The sequence below is a fragment of the Dendropsophus ebraccatus genome, chromosome 5 (genome assembly GCF_027789765.1).
Source record: "Dendropsophus ebraccatus isolate aDenEbr1 chromosome 5, aDenEbr1.pat, whole genome shotgun sequence".
NCBI classification, from domain to species: domain Eukaryota; kingdom Metazoa; phylum Chordata; class Amphibia; order Anura; family Hylidae; genus Dendropsophus; species Dendropsophus ebraccatus.
The window spans coordinates 128,465,509-128,483,820 of NC_091458.1; the positions used below are offsets into that span (position 1 = coordinate 128,465,509).

Genomic DNA, 18,312 nt, shown 5'->3' on the forward strand with positions numbered 1-18,312 from the left:
GGATTTAAAGGGAACCAATCAGCCCAATTGGGCTGATCTGGTTCCCTGGAGCAATGTATAAAGCAGCCGTGGCACATACCAGCCGCGGAAGCAGCAGGAGCGTTATACCGTAAAAAAAAATAATAATAACTTTTATTCCCCATCACGTGACAGACACAGGCGGGGAAGTAGTCATCTGGGCGGCTTTGCCTGTCAGCATGCTCCCCGTAGGGATGCACGATGCACCGAAATATCGATACTACTACCGATATTCCAGGGCAAAAACTATTCGGTACCAGGATTTCCTGGTATCGATACTTTATGTTAATTTTCATAATAGCGCGGTATAACAAAGTATAAAGCAGAGAACACGGCCAGCGGCTATCTGAGCGCCGGCCGTGTTCTCTGTGTCCCGCCCCCTGCTCCCACCTGTCATGTCTTCGATCCCGCGCAACTTCTGCCCCCGGTGGCACCAAATTCAAATTGCCGGCACACAGCGATGGCTTGTGCCGGCTATGTAACTGTATACATGACGCTGTCACAACTGACAGCGGCATTCTCCCATACTGAGCGCGCTGTATATGCAGCAGGGGTCGGCTACTATGTGTAACAGACCCCGGCTGCTAATGACTGCATGTAACCCTTTCAATGCCGCAATGTAATGTGATGGCGGCATTGAAATGGATGATTGACAGGTGGCTGTGAAGTGTCCGATCGGCACCCCCGCAATGTGAGTGCGAGGGGCTGATGGGTCACCTCACAGCCCGAGGTCCGCACTCACCTTCCCGGTGTCTCTGCTGATAGCAGAGCACTGATACTGATCTATGCAATGCTACAGCAATAATATGTAGCATTGCATAGCTCAGGTCATCCAAAGGGCAGAGCAGGGTCAGCGGCAGGAGAGAGAGAGCAGCGCGATCCGGGTGAGGAGGACGGAGGGGGAGGCTGGAGGAGACGCGGCCATCTGGCAGCACAGGATTGTGAGGAGGAGCGGCAGGCCGGGCCGTCAGGAGACTCCCGGGGCAGACATCAGTGCGGGTGAGGAGGGGGTCGGTCGTGCTCTGACTGGGAAGGGAGGGGGGGGGCTGTAACCTGATTACCCTGCCGCACAAATAAACAAGTGTGTGTTGCATGACTATAATCCCCATTATCCCCTTAAAGCTGAAGTGTATTACATTACTATAATCCCCCTGATGTCTGGTGTGTGTTACATGACTACAATCCCCATCATCCTCTGATAGCTAAAGTGTGTGTGTGTTACATGACTACAACCCCCACCATCCCCCAGATAGCCGAAGTGTTACATGACTACAGCCCATATCATCCCATCCCCCTGATAGATGGTGTGTTACATGACTACAACCCTCATTGTTCCCAGATAGTTGGAGTGTTAATGTCCTTAATATAAAATTATCACCTTCCTGATCACAAACGGTAAACAGTGCAAACGCAAAAAAACACCAAGTTCAGTAGCACATAAAAACATGCTACTGAATAAAACTACAGATCATGGCACAAAAAAAGACCCCTCACACCACAGCCAGACAGGTAACAGTGTTAGGAGTGAGAATAGGGCAATTTTTAAAGCACATTTACTTTAAATAATGGAAACTTTTTTAAAGTAATAAAATTAAAGGAATGTGAATTGGTTTGTTACGGACCTGATGGGGGGCATTTCTAATTTTCAATATAATTTATTCAGTATCGAATTGGTATCGAGCATTGAAAAAAAAAAGTTGGTATTGGTATCGAACTCAAAATTCTGGTATCGTGACATCACTAGCTCCGCAGGAATGTTTGACAGGCAGAGAGGTCCGTTACTGGCCTCTCTGCCTGTGAATCATGGCGCTGAGTGACTTGACACGGACGGGGAGCCGCCCAGATGACTACTTCCCCACCTGTGTCTGTCACGAAACGGTGGAATAAAAAAAGTTATTTTTCCCCGTTATAACGCTCCTGCTGCAGCCGCGGCCAGTGCGTGCCACGGCTGCTGCAGGAGCTTTTTTACATTGCTCCAGGGAACCATAACCAGTTACAATTTATTCAAAAATTTCTTAGGGGAGTAACAGAAAAAGCACAATGTAGAGCTCTAAAAAAAATCTAGAATTTCATTAGGAATACAATCATATATACCAAAATGAACATACAGAAAGAGTTGACATGTTCTCTTTAATAAAGGCCCTTTTTTGTATTTGTATTACGCCAGCAAACACCGATTTAACTGGAGTTTAATGACCTGAACTAGCGGCATCCCAAATTTCTATCTTTCTCTATCTTTCTGTTTGTTCAGGTTATTGAACTAGTTGGACTGACTGGGATTTGCAGCCATAACGTGTGCGGAGTAAACAGGTAAATCAGTTTATGTAGGTGTAGTTGCTGTTTAATAAGCATGTTTAAATGCCTTACAGTACCCTTGCTTATCTTGACCTAATAATGAGGAAATAAACTTTTATTTCTTTATCATTTGTATACGCTTACCAACCTATATTATGTTGTAGTATTACCTGACCAGAATATAACTGCTTAACAGTCTTTTCCTTTGGCGAGCCAAGGCCAGCACACCATTCCACCTTCTTTAAAGCCATTTCTTTCGTCTTTTCAACAATCTCACTGGGTCTTCTCCTTGTAGCCGAAGTGATGTCAATTCTGGAGCATAATGAACCGTCCGGAGGTATATAGTGAAGTGGAGGGCCTTTAGCGTGAGATTTACTACTGTAAACTGGAAGTGCATGTTTAACCTTAAATGTAACATCGGGAGGAAATTCATTTTCTTCCACAAATAATTTTTTTGGTTCTTTCTGTTCCTCTTCTGCGTAAAGAACAGTGTTGCGCTCTTGCAAAAACATCTGAATGTATTGAAGATTACCAAGAGTGGGTTTGTTATGTACCTGGATTGAATTCAATCTATTATCTAGTGCTTGTAATTCAACTTGCCAGTTTTCATTTGTTTCTAAGCTGCTGCAATCGATATCGTCTTCTTCTGAATCAGAACTTGTACCTGTCTCACAATCACTGAGTAAAGATGATGAAGCAGACGGGCTGACAACATTTTCTCGATAAAAATTCTCAGGCCTGGTCTGACCTTTATTCTCTAGTGGGGGTAGGTGGGCCATCATTTCGTCGGTCTCTTCTACCATGTCACACAATGTTTCAGACTGTGACTCTGTGTAGGAAACAGCACTGCTGCAATGGTAACTAGTAATATTTGTACTCTTATAAAACTGGTCTGTAATTTCCTGGAATCTGTCTGCAGAAAGGGAGGAGACATTATTTAGTGCTATAAGGCTATAACTGATGCTTAGATGAACATTTTCAACAAACTTTTATGGAAAGTAGAATTTTTGCTATATTATCATGAGTTGTTTCATCCATTTTATTAAATAATCTTATATCAAAACCAGCACTATTTATAGATTAATTAAACTGTAATTCCTTTCAAGTAAACACAAAGGTGGGAGATATCATCCCCGCGCCCAGCCGGTTTGCACAAAAATTTGTTACTTTTTGCAGACATATGTTCTGCTTGCCTAATGGGTAGACAGGGGGTGCTGTAAGGTGCGGAGGGGGTATGGTCTTCTCCTGCACCCGATTAAACACTATTTAACACTATGGCAAAATTCTAGATCTAGATTTCCAAGACAAACGCATGGCAACCTAAGATTTGCTGGATTTATGGAGAGGCGAGAGCCTCTCAATAAATCTGGAGTGGAGCATGGGTTCAAGGATTCAGGTAAGACGGCATACAAATAAATAGGTCTTGATAAATCCCATTCAAAAATCCTAGTTTATGATTAAAATTTGCCAAAAATATGTGTATACACTTAAAGCGCTACAGTGCGTGCTTAGATGATGGAAAAGAAGTTTCCTGAGAGATACTGTCCTATAAAAATGTTAACATAAAATATCTTGTGTAAAGTACGAGAGTAAATAGTGACAATGGTTCGTTCAAGCAGTTTAAGTATCCTTAGTGATATATAGCTATACTGCTGAATACCTGGTAGTTTTGTGATGTGGTATAGTATCCTCGATTCTTCTGTATCTTTTCAGTAGTTGTAGGTGTTGAGGTGTCGGGTTGGGAGCGGGCCCCGACCGGTGGCTCCACTACTACCAACTCTCGGCTTGCGGTGAGTAATCCAAGGTTTTTCACTGAGTAGCAGTGACGTCACTGTAGTAGTTGCCGTAGTTCATGCAGGTCAAACATCTAACATGTTTCGATCAGCGGTCGCCCTCCTCAGAGATAATTTTGGCCTTGATGCACCTGCAGGGCGACCGCTGATCGCCGAAACATGTTAGATGTTTGACCTGCATGAACTACGGCAACTACTACAGTGACATCACTGCTACTCAGTGAAAAACCTTTGGATTACTCACCGCAAGCCAAGAGTTGGTAGTAGTGGAGCCACCGGCCGGGGCCCGCTCCCAACCCGGCACCTCAACACCTACAACTACTGAAAAGATACAGAAGAATCGAGGATACTATACCACATCACAAAACTACCAGGTGTTCAGCAGTATAGCTATATATCACTAAGGATAGTTAAACTGCTTGAACGAACCATTGTCACTATTTACTCTCGTACTTTACACAAGATATTTTATGTTAACATTTTTATAGGACAGTATCTCTCAGGAAACTTCTTTTCCATCATCTAAGCATGCACTGTAGCGCTTTAACTGTACACACATATTTTTGGCGTATTTTAACTATTAGGAGGGACCACGGAATCCCTTGCTACACTTTAGCAGCATAACAGTGGGCTTTGTTCTAAGTACAGCACCATGTATATGTTTGTTTTTTAGAAATTACTTTTTTAAAACAACATTTTATCTATATAATTAAAATTAGAGAAAAGGACTAAGAGAAAAGGACATACCTGGCGCAGTTTCCTGTTCTGTACCATGTAAATCTTTTCCCGCTTCTACAACCATAGGAGCAGGTTTCGTACATGGGACTTTGTCCAGCACCTGCTGTAGGTAACAACAATAGATAAAATATTTTAGAATGATACACAAATGTGCATTCTGAACAAAAAGGGTAAAATTTAATACATTAAAAATATGTTAAGGCTTTGGCCCGGCTATGACCTTCCTCCCATTGCTGTGAATAAATGTCATAATTTCAAGCCAACTCATTTGCGACTCTGTGGAACTATTTTCTAACCAGAAATGAACAGCTTTTCACAGTTGTGATATCACTGGTCATTGTAGCTAATGATCAGATGCCATATGGCAGGACTACATTGTCAAAAGGACATATGAGGTCATACGTAGCGCTAGAAAGATTTGGCATCTGGCAAAAAGCATTTCTGTACTAAAATTTTGTCTAATGCATACATAACAACATTCTACACTTCTATTTCAGTGCTGTTATTGTAACATTCTAGTATTTTCTAGAAAACCAGTATATATAATATCAGTCAGAGTCAGTCAAAAGCAATAGGGGTCGGCACTACTCAAGCTTCCCAAGCATCTATTTGCCTCATGACACTTGCTGCATCTATTGGTGAGTGCACTTGGATTTCTTTCTTCTAACATGAACTATATATAATATATAGAAGAATGGTTTTTAAAAAAAATTTTTAATGTCAACCCTCGGTATTGTCGAGTCCCCTTTCCTTGCCCTGATCCTGTCAGGGAGATGGGCATTTTTTCACTTAAATGAGGATAGAAAGCCCGTGTCAGGGGTATTTTGGGAATGTACAGCAGACGCAGAAGCAGCCAGAGAAAGCTTCCAATAGAGTTGTTGAATTTGTACAGCACAATATTTTTCTACTATTAATGGTCATGTGACCACTGTACGAGGGGAGGGGGACTATATGTTCAATTTATTTATTTTTTGTAATGTTATTTTTATTCATTTGACATATAGGAAAAAAAATAAGCCCAAACATGAATTGTACGACAGTGACAAAATGTGCGCTATAATGTTTCTCACTGTAAAATTAACCCCTTAGGGACCAAGCCTGTTTGGGCCTTAATGACCAGGCTCATTTTTCAAAATCTGACCTGTCTCACTTTATGCTCTTATAGCTCAGTGATGCTTTAACGTATGCTAGCGATTCTGAGATTGTTTTTTCGTAACATATGGTACTTTATGTTAGTGGCAAAATTTGGTCACTGTCTTGTGTGTTTTTTGTGAAAAACATCAAAATATAATGAAAAATTTGAAAATTTTGCACTTTACGAATTTTGAAATTCTTTGCTTCTAAAAAAAAAAGGCACATGACAAAAATTAGTTAGTAAGTCACATTATCAATATGTCCTCTTTATTCTGGCTTCATTTCGTAAACATATTTCACTTTTTTAGGGTGTTACGGGGCTTAGAAATGTATCAGCAAATTATCAAATTTTCAGGAACTTTCCAAAACTGATTTTTTTAGGGACCAGTTCTTTTTTTAAGTTGATTTAGGAGGCTTGTATACTGGAAACCCCCATAAGTGACCCCATTTTGGAAACTAGACACCTTAAAGAATTAATCTAGGGGTGTAATGAGCATTTTAACCCTACAGGGGCTGGAGGAAAGTATTCACAATTAGGCCGGAAAAAATTAAAAATAGAAATTTTCCAATAATATATTTGTTAAGATTAAAGTATCTCATTTTCATAATATACATGAGAGAAAATGCACCCCAAATTTTGTAACGCAGGTTCTCCTGAGTAGAACGGTACCCCATATGTGGGCGTAAACTACTGTATGGGCACACAGCAGGCCTCAGAAGGAAGGGAGCACCTATTAGCATTTCCAGTTCAGATTTTGCTGAAGAAATTTCTGAGCGCCAGGTGCGTTTGCAGAGCCCCTGTAGTGTCAGCAGAATAGAACCCCCCCAAAAGTCACCCCATTTTGGAAAGTACACCCATCAAAGAATACATCTTGGGGTGTGGTGACCATTTTGACCCCACAGGTATTAGAGGAAAGTATTCAAAAGAAGACAGTAAAAATGAAAAAATAGAATTTTTCCAATAATATGTTTGTTTAGTTTGAAATTTCTCAATTTCACGAGGAACAGGGGAGAAAACTCACCCCAATATATGTAACGCAGGTACTCCTGAGTAGAACGATACCCCATATGTGGGCATAAACCTCTGTGTGGGCACACAGCGGGGCTCAGAAGGGAAGGAGCGCCAATTAGCATTTCCAGTTCAGATTTTGCTGAAGAAGTTTCTGAGCGCTAGGTGCGTTTGCAGAGCCCCTGTAGTGTCAGAAGAATAGAACCCTAACCCCAAAAGTCACCCCATTTTGAAAAGTACACCCCTCAAAGAATACATCTTGGGGTGTGTTGACCATTTTGACCCCACAGGTATTAGAGGAAAGTATTCAGAAGAAGACAGTAAAAATGAAAAAATAGAATTTTTCCAATAATATGTTTGTTTAGTTTGAAATTTCTCAATTTCACGAGGAACAGGGGAGAAAACTCACCCCAATTTATGTAACGCAGGTTCTCCTGAGTACAATGGTACCCCATATGTGGGCATAAACCACTGTGTGGGCACACAGCGGGGCTCAGAAGGGAAGGAGCGCCAATTAGCATTTCCAGTTCAGATTTTTCTGAAGAAGTTTCTGAGCGCCAGGTGCGTTTGCAGAGCCCCTGTAGTGTCAGCAGAATAGAACCCCCCAAAAGTCACCCCATTTTGGAAAGTGCACCTCTCAAAGAATTTATCTTGGGGTTTAGTGACCATTTTGACCCCACAGGTATTAGAGGAAGGTATTCAAAAGAAGACAGTAAAAATGAAAAAATAGAATTTTTCCAATAACATGTTTGTTTAGTTTGAAATTTCTCAATTTCACGAGAAACAGGGGAGAAAACTCACCCCAATATATGTAACGCAGGTACTCCTGAGTAGAACGGTACCCCATATGTGGGCATAAACCACTGTGTGGGCACACAGCGGGCCACAGAAGGAAGGGAGCGCCAAGCATTTTCAGTGCATGATTTTCCTGAAGAAGTTTCTGAGCGCCAGGTGCGTTTGCAGTGCCCCTGTAATGTCTACAGAATAGAACCCCCCCCCAAAATCACCCCATTTTGGAAATTACACCCCTCAAGGATTTCATCTTGGGGTGTGGTAGCATTTTCACCCCACAGGTATTGGAGGAAAGTATTCAAAACTAGACCGTAAAAATGAAAAAAATTGAATTTTTTTAATAACATGTTTGTTTAGTTTGAAATTTCTCAATTTCACTAGGAACAAGGGAGAAAAAGCACCCCAAAATTTGTAACGGAGGTTCTCCTGAGTACAATAGTACACCATATGTGGGCATAAACCACTGTATGGGCACACAGCAGGGCTCAGAAGAGAAGGAGTGTCATTTTAGTTACAGGCAATATGTGGGTGTTTACTGGTTATCTGGGGTGGTAATAGACAATCTCGGGGTGTTTGCTGGCTATCTGAGGTGGCAGCAGGCAATCTGGTGGGGTTATGGGCAATCTGGGGTGGTTATGAGCAGTCTGTGCCAATCTGGGGTGGTTACGGTCAAACTGGGGTGGTTACGGTCAATCTGGGGTGGTCACAGGCAATCTGGGGTGGTTACTGGCTGTATGGGGTGGTTATGGGCAATCTTGGGGTGTTTACTGGCTATCTAGGGGTGGTTACTGGCTATCTGGGGTGGTGATGGGCAATCTGGTGGTGTTCACTGACTATCTGGGGTTGCAACGGGCAATCTGGGGTGGTGACGGAAAATCTGGGGTGGTGACAGGCAATCTGGGGTGGTGACAGGCAATCTGGGGTGGTTGCGAGCAATCTGGGGTGGTTGCGAGCAATCTGGGGTGGTTGCGAGCAATCTGGGGTGGTTACAGGCAATTTGGGGTGGTTACAGGCAGTCTGTGGCAATCTGGGGTGGTTACGGGCTGTCTGGAATGGTTATGGGCTATGGGGGGGGATACGGGCAATCTGGGGAGATTACGGGCATTCTGGGGTGGTGACAGGCAATCTGGGGTGGTTATGGGCTGTCTGGGATGGTTATGGGCTGTCTGGGATGGTTATGGGCTATCTGGGATGGATATGGGCTATCTGGGATGGATATGGGCAATCTGGGATGGATATGGGCAATCTGGGATGGATATGGGCAATCTGGGATGGATATGGGCAATCTGGGATGGATATGGGCAATCTGGGATGGATATGGGCAATCTGGGATGGATATGGGCAATCTGTGGTGGATACGGACAATGTGGGGAGGTTACAGGCAATCTAGGGTGGTTACAGGCAATCTGGGATGGTTACGGGCAATCTGGGGTGGTTACGGGTAATCTGGGGTGGTTACAGGTAATCTGGGGTGGTTACGGGTAATCTGGGGTGGTTACGGGTAATCTGGGGTGGTTACGGGTAATCTGGGGTGGTGATGGGTAATCTGGGGTGGTTACAAGTAATCCAGGGCACTTGACTTTGGTGACAGGCGTAAAAAAGTGCCAACACCATTTGGAACAAGCGATCAGTGGTATATAGTATATACCGCTGATCACTTGTACTGGGATCACACCGGGTGGTCACCGATCATTGCCCCATGCTCTCCGCCACCTCCGGTGGTGGAGAGAATGAAGCTTTGATCATTTTTAGGAATCCATCACTGTGAACAGAGTCTGTTCACAGTGATGACGGCGGCCATCTTGGATCAGATGGCCGCCCAGGGAGGGGAGGGTCAGTGGCCAGGTCACTAGGGTTAATTCTGGGGATGGGGGGGACATGTTTTCATCTCCTCTCACTGTGGATTCACGGTGAGAAGAGATGAAAGCGTTCAGCTGCGCTGGCAATGCCCGTTACCGGTGGCCGCCGTTATACTGATAATAACGGCGATCACCGGTGAGGGGACTTGCCGGGACTGACCCCACACTCTGCCCCAACCCCTCAGCTACCTCCGATAGCTGAGAGGAGGGGGCTGCGGGCATTACCGGCGCCGCTGCACTATTCTGCACCATCGCCATAAAGAGCTGATGGCAGCAGAATAGAGCCCATTAGTGATCGCCGTAAAAATCAGTATCGGCGGTCAGTAATAACATAATACATGTATTCTCTGGGTCGCTACGGTTACGGCGATACCACATTTGTATAGTTTTTTTTTAACTATTACCGCTTTGGCGCAATAGAAACTATCATCCTAGGAAAAACCCACAAAAACTGTCCCTGCATTGCAAGATCCATAGCGTTCTCATCTCTTGCGCGACAGAGCTGGTTTGGGGCTTATTTTTTGCGGGAAGATCTGTAGTTTCTATTGATACCAAGTTTTATATGTATATGACTTTTTGATCTCTTTTATGAAGTATTTTCTAAAGTGGATTGATAAAATACAGCTATTCTAGTACTGTTTTTTTTATTTATTTTTTACAGCGTGTGTCGTGCGATAATTATTGATATAGTTTTATAGATTGGGTTGTTACGGACGTAACGATACCAAATATGTATAGGATTTGTGTTTTTGATCACTTTTATGTAATGTTTTATAGTGTATGGGGAATGTAATGCATCTTTATTATTGGGGGGGGGGCTGTGTTGTGTTTGGTGCACACTTTTTTTCACTTTTTTTTACTTTTACACTAGTGTACATTACTGTACACTAGTGTAAAATACTTAGATTATTGATACAATACATTGCAGTACCTGATCTACTGCAATGTATTGTATCATGCCTCATGCTGACAGGCAATAGCCGCGGCCACCCCTGTCAGCATCAGGCATCTCCATGGTGACCCCGGGGACCTTCATTAGGACCCCGGAATCACCATGGAGACATCGGGACCCCGAACGGCGCCGCGGGACATCGCGATCATGTAAGTGGACCTGCGGCGCCGTCCGGGATCCACCGGGACCCGTTAAATGCCGCTGTCATGGTTTGACAGCGGCATTTAACGGGTTAAACGTTACAGGAGGGTGTCAGCGGTCACACTGACCGCTGATCACCCGTCCTGCAGCCGCCGCCGGGCGGTAATTTATTCCGATGCGCCCGCCGTTAAAAGGCGTACGCATCGGAATAAAGCCCATTAGTGGCCGCCGTGAAAAGGCAGCATGGTGGTCACTAAGGGGTTAAATAAGCCAACAAAGGGTTATTCAAGCGATTATAAAATCCAGATACCTTGAAATTATTCTTCAGTAAATATCCAATATCCTGAAGATGTGTTGTCCGTTCCTGGGGCCTAGCCTGAATCCCAGTGCTGACTATTGAATAATATGGCTCAGAAAGGGTGGGATCAGCAGTCAGGTAATGTCCCAAAACCATGGAATCCTTCACTGCTTTATCATCTACCCCATGCCACGGTAAGGCATCTAAAAGATAAAGACAATGAGAGACATATTTCAAAACTTATAAACTTTATAATGATAAAATGTAAGTCAGTTTTTTTTTTGTGTTTTTTTTCGTGAAAGACCACAAAATAAATACAGTTGTGTGATTAAACAAACAAAAAAAAATTAGATTTCTCATTCTAGCATTGAATGGGTAGATTCATAACAACGGCCGTCAGTGCGCAAGTAATGCCCGTTATTTTTTAAATAAACAATGGTGGCTGTTATGAAAGATGGCTGCCATTTTTACATAGCGTGAACTAGGGCTGGGCGATTAATCGAATTAATTCGATTAATCGTCCAGAACGTTGAAATCGATTAGATTTTTTGTGAAAATCGTAAATTTGATTTTCACCAAAAATCATTTCGGGCTGCGGTGCCGGAGAGGAGCTGAGAGGAAGGGGGGTTGCGGTGCGGGCCGGCGGGAGAGCCATAGCGGGGCGGTGTGGGTGAGCGGGGAGAAGATGCTGGGTCGCCAGGCTGGAGAGGGGCGGTGTGGTGCTGGCGGCCTCCAGCCACTGACAGCGCCGCCGCTGACCTGCCCCCGCCCCCTCCACTGAGCGTCCCGCTCTCCTCCCGGCCAGACGTTGAGGTCCCGGGTCTGTGGAGGATGAGGCCGCAGGGACTACAGTAGGTGGTGATCGCGGCGCTGCACGTCCTGGAGCTATACAGCGGGATCGGGGGGCTCAGTGCAGACCCCCGTTCCCGCTGTATAACTCCGTGACCCGCAGCGCCGCGATCACCACTTCCTGTAGTCCCTGCGGCCTTATCCTCTACAGACCTGGGACCTCCACGTCTGGCCGGGGAGCGTGTGTGCGGAGGTGAGAGGAGGAGAAGATGTATGTGCCCTCCTGCTCCAATCCCCCCCAGCTGCACCAGTCACCCCCCCAGTCCCCTAATTGTCCCCCAATCCCCTCATTGTCCCCTCAGTGTCCCCCCCAGTGTCCTCAGTGTCCCCCCCAGTCCCCAAAATCCCCAGTGTCCCCCCCAGTGTCCTCAGTGCCCCCCCAGTGTCCTCAGTGCCCCCCCAGTGTCCTGTGTCCCTTCAGTGTCACCTCAGTTTTACCTCAGTCCCCTTCAGTGTCCCCTCACAGTCTACCCTCAGTGTCACCCCAGTCCCCTTTAGTGTCCCCCAGTGTCACCCCAGTCCCCTTTAGTGTCCCCCAGTGTCACCCCAGTCCCCTTTAGTGTCCCCCAGTGTTACCCCAGTCCCCTTTAGTGTCCCCCAGTGTCACCCCAGTCCCCTTTAGTGTCCCCCAGTGTCCCCCCAGTCCCCTTTAGTGTCCCCCAGTGTCACCCCAGTCCCCTTTAGTGTCCCCCAGTGTCACCCCAGTCCCCTTTAGTGTCCCCCAGTGTCACCCCAGTCCCCTTTAGTGTCCCCCAGTGTCACCCAAGTCCCCTTTAGTGTCCCCCCAGTCCCCTTTAGTGTCCCCCAGTGCCCTTTAGTGTCACCCTAGTGTCACCCCAGGCCCCTTTAGTGTCCCCCAGTGTCACCCCAGTCCCCTTTAGTGTACCCCAGTGTCACCCCAGTCCCCTTTAGTGTCACCCTAGTCCCCCTCAGTCTCCCCAGTCACCCCTCATCTATACCTGTACTACTACACCCCTTATCCACTATACCTCCACTACTACACCCTACGTAGATGGAGGCACAAACATTATTTACTATACTATATGGGGCCTCTGTTACACTGGAAAGTAATACAGCTGTTGTCTGAAATATCATTAAAATAGTATCTGATGCTGCAGGGAAAAAAATAAAAATAAAAAAATCGAGATTTAAATGGAGAATCGTCCAAAAAATAAAAAGAAAATAAAAAAATCAAGATTTTATTTTTTGCCCATATCGCCCAGCCCTAGCGTGAACCTAGCCTTTGGGTGATACATCTTAAGTATTTGAAGAATGTCAGGGTTTACATTAGTGATGTTTCCAGTCCTCAGGCCTACTGTAGGTACAATACATGGAGAAAATTTAGCAGACAACAAAACTTCGTATCTATGTGTGTCGGTTTAACAGTTAATTATTCCCAAACCAGAGGCAACAATGTATATGTCTATAATTAATAATGACTGCATTCATAGGGCTCCATTATATATGGGCCTGTAGACTCGAGGGGGAAATCTAGTTAGGTACCCTACGTGGGCCGCAATTAAGCGGAAAACGGTGAGGCCCTTCTGGATGTGGACTGGGGAGAGTTGGGGGTCCTCATCAGGACTGCCCGTCGATAGTTCGAGGGGGGTCCAGGTGGGAGGCCTGAGACTTTGACCTGGGTCAAGAAGGTGAAATATGAATGGGAGGCTAAAAGTGATATAGAAAAAATATATTTTTGTCTCCTTTCTTCTTGTGCTCTGGTAGATAAAAAGGGGCATTCGTTGAGAGCTAAAAGTAGGATATGGCAAGGAGTAGGGTGTCAGAATTAAAGTGGGTATAGAGTCCAGTAATATATTAAAGGGTGTGTAAAACCGGTGAAACCTGCCTACTGGGAACTGATGAATTGAAACAGTTGGATAACCTTGCTTAGGATATCAAATTAATATAGTGAAAAGAGGTAATGTCAGCTAGTAAAGGGGTGGGATGGAACTATATGTTATGTTACTACCTCTGATTTTTCTTTTTTTTTTTTTTAATGCGTTCATGTATTTGTCAGTGTTTTTTTTTTTTTTTAAACAAAGATTTAAAAAAATAAATAAAAAAAAATACTGAAGTCTATATTTTTTATGAATTTATACCACAAAACCTCTGATTGCAAAATCTATCCCTTGTGTTTAGCTTCGACCTTGTGCTCCATAATGTTATAAAGCTGTAAATGTTGTCAGTAGGAAAGAAGAAGGAATCAAAAGTACCTGTTAAACTTTCCTGCATCACGGTACAAAAACTGTAAAGATCAGACTTTACGGAAACAGTTTTTTCTGCAACTACTTCAGGAGATGACCAGCGATACAGTTGTTTAGGTATAGGGAAATAAATGATACCATCACACGTCGTTTTTTCTTTACTGAAAGACAAACACAATTGTGAGTAGGAGCAGGTAGAATACAGGAGATTGGGGAAGTAGCTAAACTGGAACCCAAAGCCTATTTGCCTGTGTGTGCATGAGCTGAAGTAACCAACACCTCCTAAGGCTATGTTCACACAACGTCAAAAAGAAAGAGAAAAGGTATCCACATTTCTATTTAAAATAACGTCCGTCGCAATTTAATTGACTTCATTGAAGTCAATGGAATGGTGGACATCCAATGCATACAATGTATAAAATGACGGACGTAGTCTGCACAGATGTCAAAATAATGATCATGTCAATTAATTTCGGATGTCTTTTGCAAATAGCGGACGTTGTTTTTTAGTTCTTTACACACAGTTTTTCTTTTTTCACCGTCCTTTCACTGATCTTACAATTAAATTCAATGGACTTTTCAAAGGCCAATTAGTCCACCTAAACTAGACAGGGCCGTATTTACCACTAGGCACCTGTGGTCCATTGCCTAGGGCAGCACCTTTCAGGGGGGCAGCACCAGGGAGCAGGGGGAAGGAAACAACTTTTTTTAGTCTCCCACCTCCCATTCAGACTTGCCAGTAAATCTGGTGTCTTTTCGAGGGGGGTGTAAGGATGTATTGGTCAGGTCTAGTGTAGTGGTGTTAACCAGTCACAGTATGGTGGTGGTGTGGCGGTGTTATCCAGTCAGAGTATGGTGGTATTGGTCAGGTCTGGTATAGCGATGTTAACCAAGTCACAGGATTATTGGCCATACGCCTATTGGTTACCGCATGAGTGCCTGGCATCTGCTGCATGTGGTGTCGTACAGTAAATGTGGGAATGCAGCCTAAGACTGATCAGATATCAATATGATGTTCAGAAACTAGAATATCATGATGCTAATTGGTGAGTGAAGATGGGGCGTCTGCAGGTTCGGTGCCAAGGGCAGCAGCAGCTGTTACTATGGCCCTGAAACTAGAATAATGTACCAACAGCCGTCATTGTACTGACGGACGGCCAATTAGCGCAATAACATGCGTACTTTTAAACTCAAAATAACTGACATTTTAAATGAAGAGGAAAAAAACCTTTGTCTGAACATAGCCTAACAGTTTGGTCTGAACGACCTAGATGATGGGAATTTTGCGAAACATCCTGCTTTTCTCAATCCAATGATGTGACCCCTCTTAAGGTCTGTCAACCAGGCATTATGTCTTCAAGTGCATTGTTGAGGCATATATAGTAGACAACCTCCTCTAACAAAGAGGTACACTATTCCAAAAGTCACCTCTGAGAGCCTTTTCATTGGGCAATAGAGAAAGAGGATTTAGGGTGCCTTCACACAGGGCGGACCGCAGGGGAAATCTCGCTGCGAGCTTTGCAGTGAGATCCACTACGATCCAAGGTCCTGGCAGTTCGTTGTGAGTGCATACTAGCAGCGTATCTTTCAGAACGCTGCGAGTATGTAAATCACCTGCTGCCTGCACATACATTACCTGTCTTGCTGCACGGGGGCCCCGTCAATAAGTGCGTTGCCCAGCCGCAGCCACTGATTGGCTGGGCGGAAGAGCAGGAAGCAGAGACCCCGTGCAGCAAGCCGGATTGAAGACAGGTAATGTATACAGCGGCAGCGGTTAAGGGGGCGGGTGATTTACATACTCGCAGCAATCTGAAAGATACACTGCTAATATGTATTCACAAAGAACTGCCAGGACCTTGGATTGTAGCGTATCTCGCTGCAAAACTTGCAGCAAGATTTCCGCTGGGATCCGTCCTGTGTGAAGGCACCCTTACACACTCCTGTAATAACCAGACCACATCTGTAATCATTTACTGTACTGCCTCAGACATAACTGCATGGAAGCTTTGCCACAATCTGACATTACCTGGGTGCATTATTTTTCTTTTTCAATGTACATTAAACCAACTTTTTATCAGACTGAACAACCCCTTTAATGTTACATATGCCAAAGAAATAAAAGGCAAGGCATAACCAAAGCAAAGACAGGCTTCATATTTATATATACAAAGGAATAATGAAACCACAATCCTATAAGTATGTAAGTATAAGAAATAGTCTTTACCTTTCTACCATATATTCAAGGTTACTTAGCTTGGCTCTGTCTCCTGAACAAATCTGAATGGCATGTGAAGAAAAAGAGCGATGGATGAATCCACGCCAGTGAAGAAATACAAGAGCCTCCGTCATCTGAAGGAGAATGTGGAGTAATGTTTCCATGTGCAATACTGGGAATTCTGAGCGCTGAAAATTTCAGAACATATCAAGATTTAACTGAAAAGCTAACAACCTAGGAGCGGTGCTTAATTCTGGATTTCTGCTAGAACTTATACACACATTGATGTAGTTGCCATGTTAGGTTAGGTTCACAACATGTTTAACCCCTTAAGGACGGAGCCAATTTTCATTTTTGCATTTTAGTTTTTTCCTCCTTGTGTTTAAAAGGCCATAGCACTTGCATTTCTCCACCTAGAGACCCACATGGGCCCTTATTTTTTGCATCACTAATTGTACTTTGCAATGACAGGCTGAATTTTTGCATAAAGTACACTGCGAAACCAGCAAAAAATGTAATGTGTGGTGAAATTGAACAAAAAAACGCATTTTTTTAATTTAGGGGTTTTTTGTTTTTACGCCCTGGGGTAAAACTGACTTGTTATGCATGTTCCTCAAGTCGTTACGATTAAAGCGATATATAACATGTATAACTTATATTGTATCTGATGGCCTGTAAAAATTTCAAACCATTGTTAACAAATATACGTTCCTTAAAATCGCTTCATTCCCAGGCTTATAACACTTTTATACCTTGGTCTATGGGGCTGTGTGAGGTGTCACTTTTGCGCCATGACATGTAATTTTTATCGGTACCTTGATTGCGCATATACAACTTTTTTATCGGCTTTCGGCTGCTCGTCCGCTTATGTAATTGAGGCCCCGGTCTCAGGGGGGGGGAGTAGGCCCCGGTCTGAGGCCTACTTCCCCCCTGAGACCGGGGCCTCAATTACAGCGGCGGACCCATCCGGACCCCCTGTCGCCGCCGCTGCCGCCTCTGCTCGTCCAGCGGGTCCACTTATGTAATTGAGGCCCCGGGGGGGGAGGGGGGTTGGGGGCGGAGTAGGCCCCGATCTGAGACCTACTTCCTCCTGAGACCGGGGCCTCAATTACAGCGGCGGACCCGTCCGGACCCCTGTCGCCGCCGCCCCTGCTCGTCCGGCAGGTCCGTTTATGTAATTGAGGCACCAGTCTCAGGGGGGAGTAGGCCCCGGTCTGAGGCCTACTTCCCCCCTGAGACCGGGGCCTCAATTACAGCAGTGGACTCGCCGGACGAGCAGGGGCGGCGGCGGTGATGCGGATAGCCCTGGTACTACTTCCCCATCATGTGCTCATTGTATGAGCACATGATGGGGAAGTAGTACCAGGGCATATGTGGTGGCAGCGGGGAAGGGGGGGGGCGTGGGAGAGAAGCTGGAGGAGAGCAGTGCTGCAGCCATTCAGCAGGTGAGTATGGCAAGTTTTTTTCTTTTTAGTTTTTACTATCAGGAAATACTGATGATTTCCAGAAGTCTCCCAAAACACTTCCTGATCTGTAAAAACGGACATAGACATGTGCATCTAGTCACTATTTTAACTCCTTTTTCATAGAATACAGTTGAATAGAACAGCACTGCACATGTAATCTAGTCCTATATACAAGCAAAACAGAACCAAAATGGACACTCTTTTGGCTTCCATTACAGCCTATGAATATGCTTAAATTCTCAGGTGTAATACTTGCAGCAATGGAGTCGTGAGTAAAAAATCAGATTAACCCTTTAAGGACGTTTTTGCGTTTTCGGTTTTTCCTCCTTGTGTTTAAAAGGCCATAGCACTTCGCCCTGGGGTAAAACTGACTTGTTATGCATGTTCCTCAAGTCGTTATGATTAAAACGCTATATTACATGTATAACTTTTCTTGTATTTGATGGCCGGTAAAAAATTCAAACCATTGTTAACAAATATATGTTCCTTAAAATCGCTTCATTCCCAGGCTTATAACCCTTTTATCCTTTGGTCTATGGGGCTGTGTGA

At 44.5% G+C, this 18,312-nt stretch overlaps 1 protein-coding gene across 1 annotated transcript in view; it reads right to left on the minus strand.

Moving 5' to 3' along the window:
* LOC138793007 (inactive serine/threonine-protein kinase TEX14-like) overlaps positions 1 to 16,480 on the minus strand; it is a 73,218-nt gene extending 56,738 nt beyond the window's left edge. Inside the window, exons 1-5 of the mRNA XM_069971217.1 lie at positions 16,307 to 16,480; positions 14,092 to 14,243; positions 11,042 to 11,232; positions 4,854 to 4,947; positions 2,484 to 3,226 (exon numbers count right to left, since the gene is read on the minus strand). Coding sequence (XP_069827318.1) covers positions 2,484 to 3,226; positions 4,854 to 4,947; positions 11,042 to 11,232; positions 14,092 to 14,243; positions 16,307 to 16,461 — 1,335 coding nt within the window. The 5' untranslated portion in view covers positions 16,462 to 16,480. The remainder of the gene's footprint in view (positions 1 to 2,483; positions 3,227 to 4,853; positions 4,948 to 11,041; positions 11,233 to 14,091; positions 14,244 to 16,306) is intronic.
* Positions 16,481 to 18,312: the final 1,832 nt, after the last annotated feature.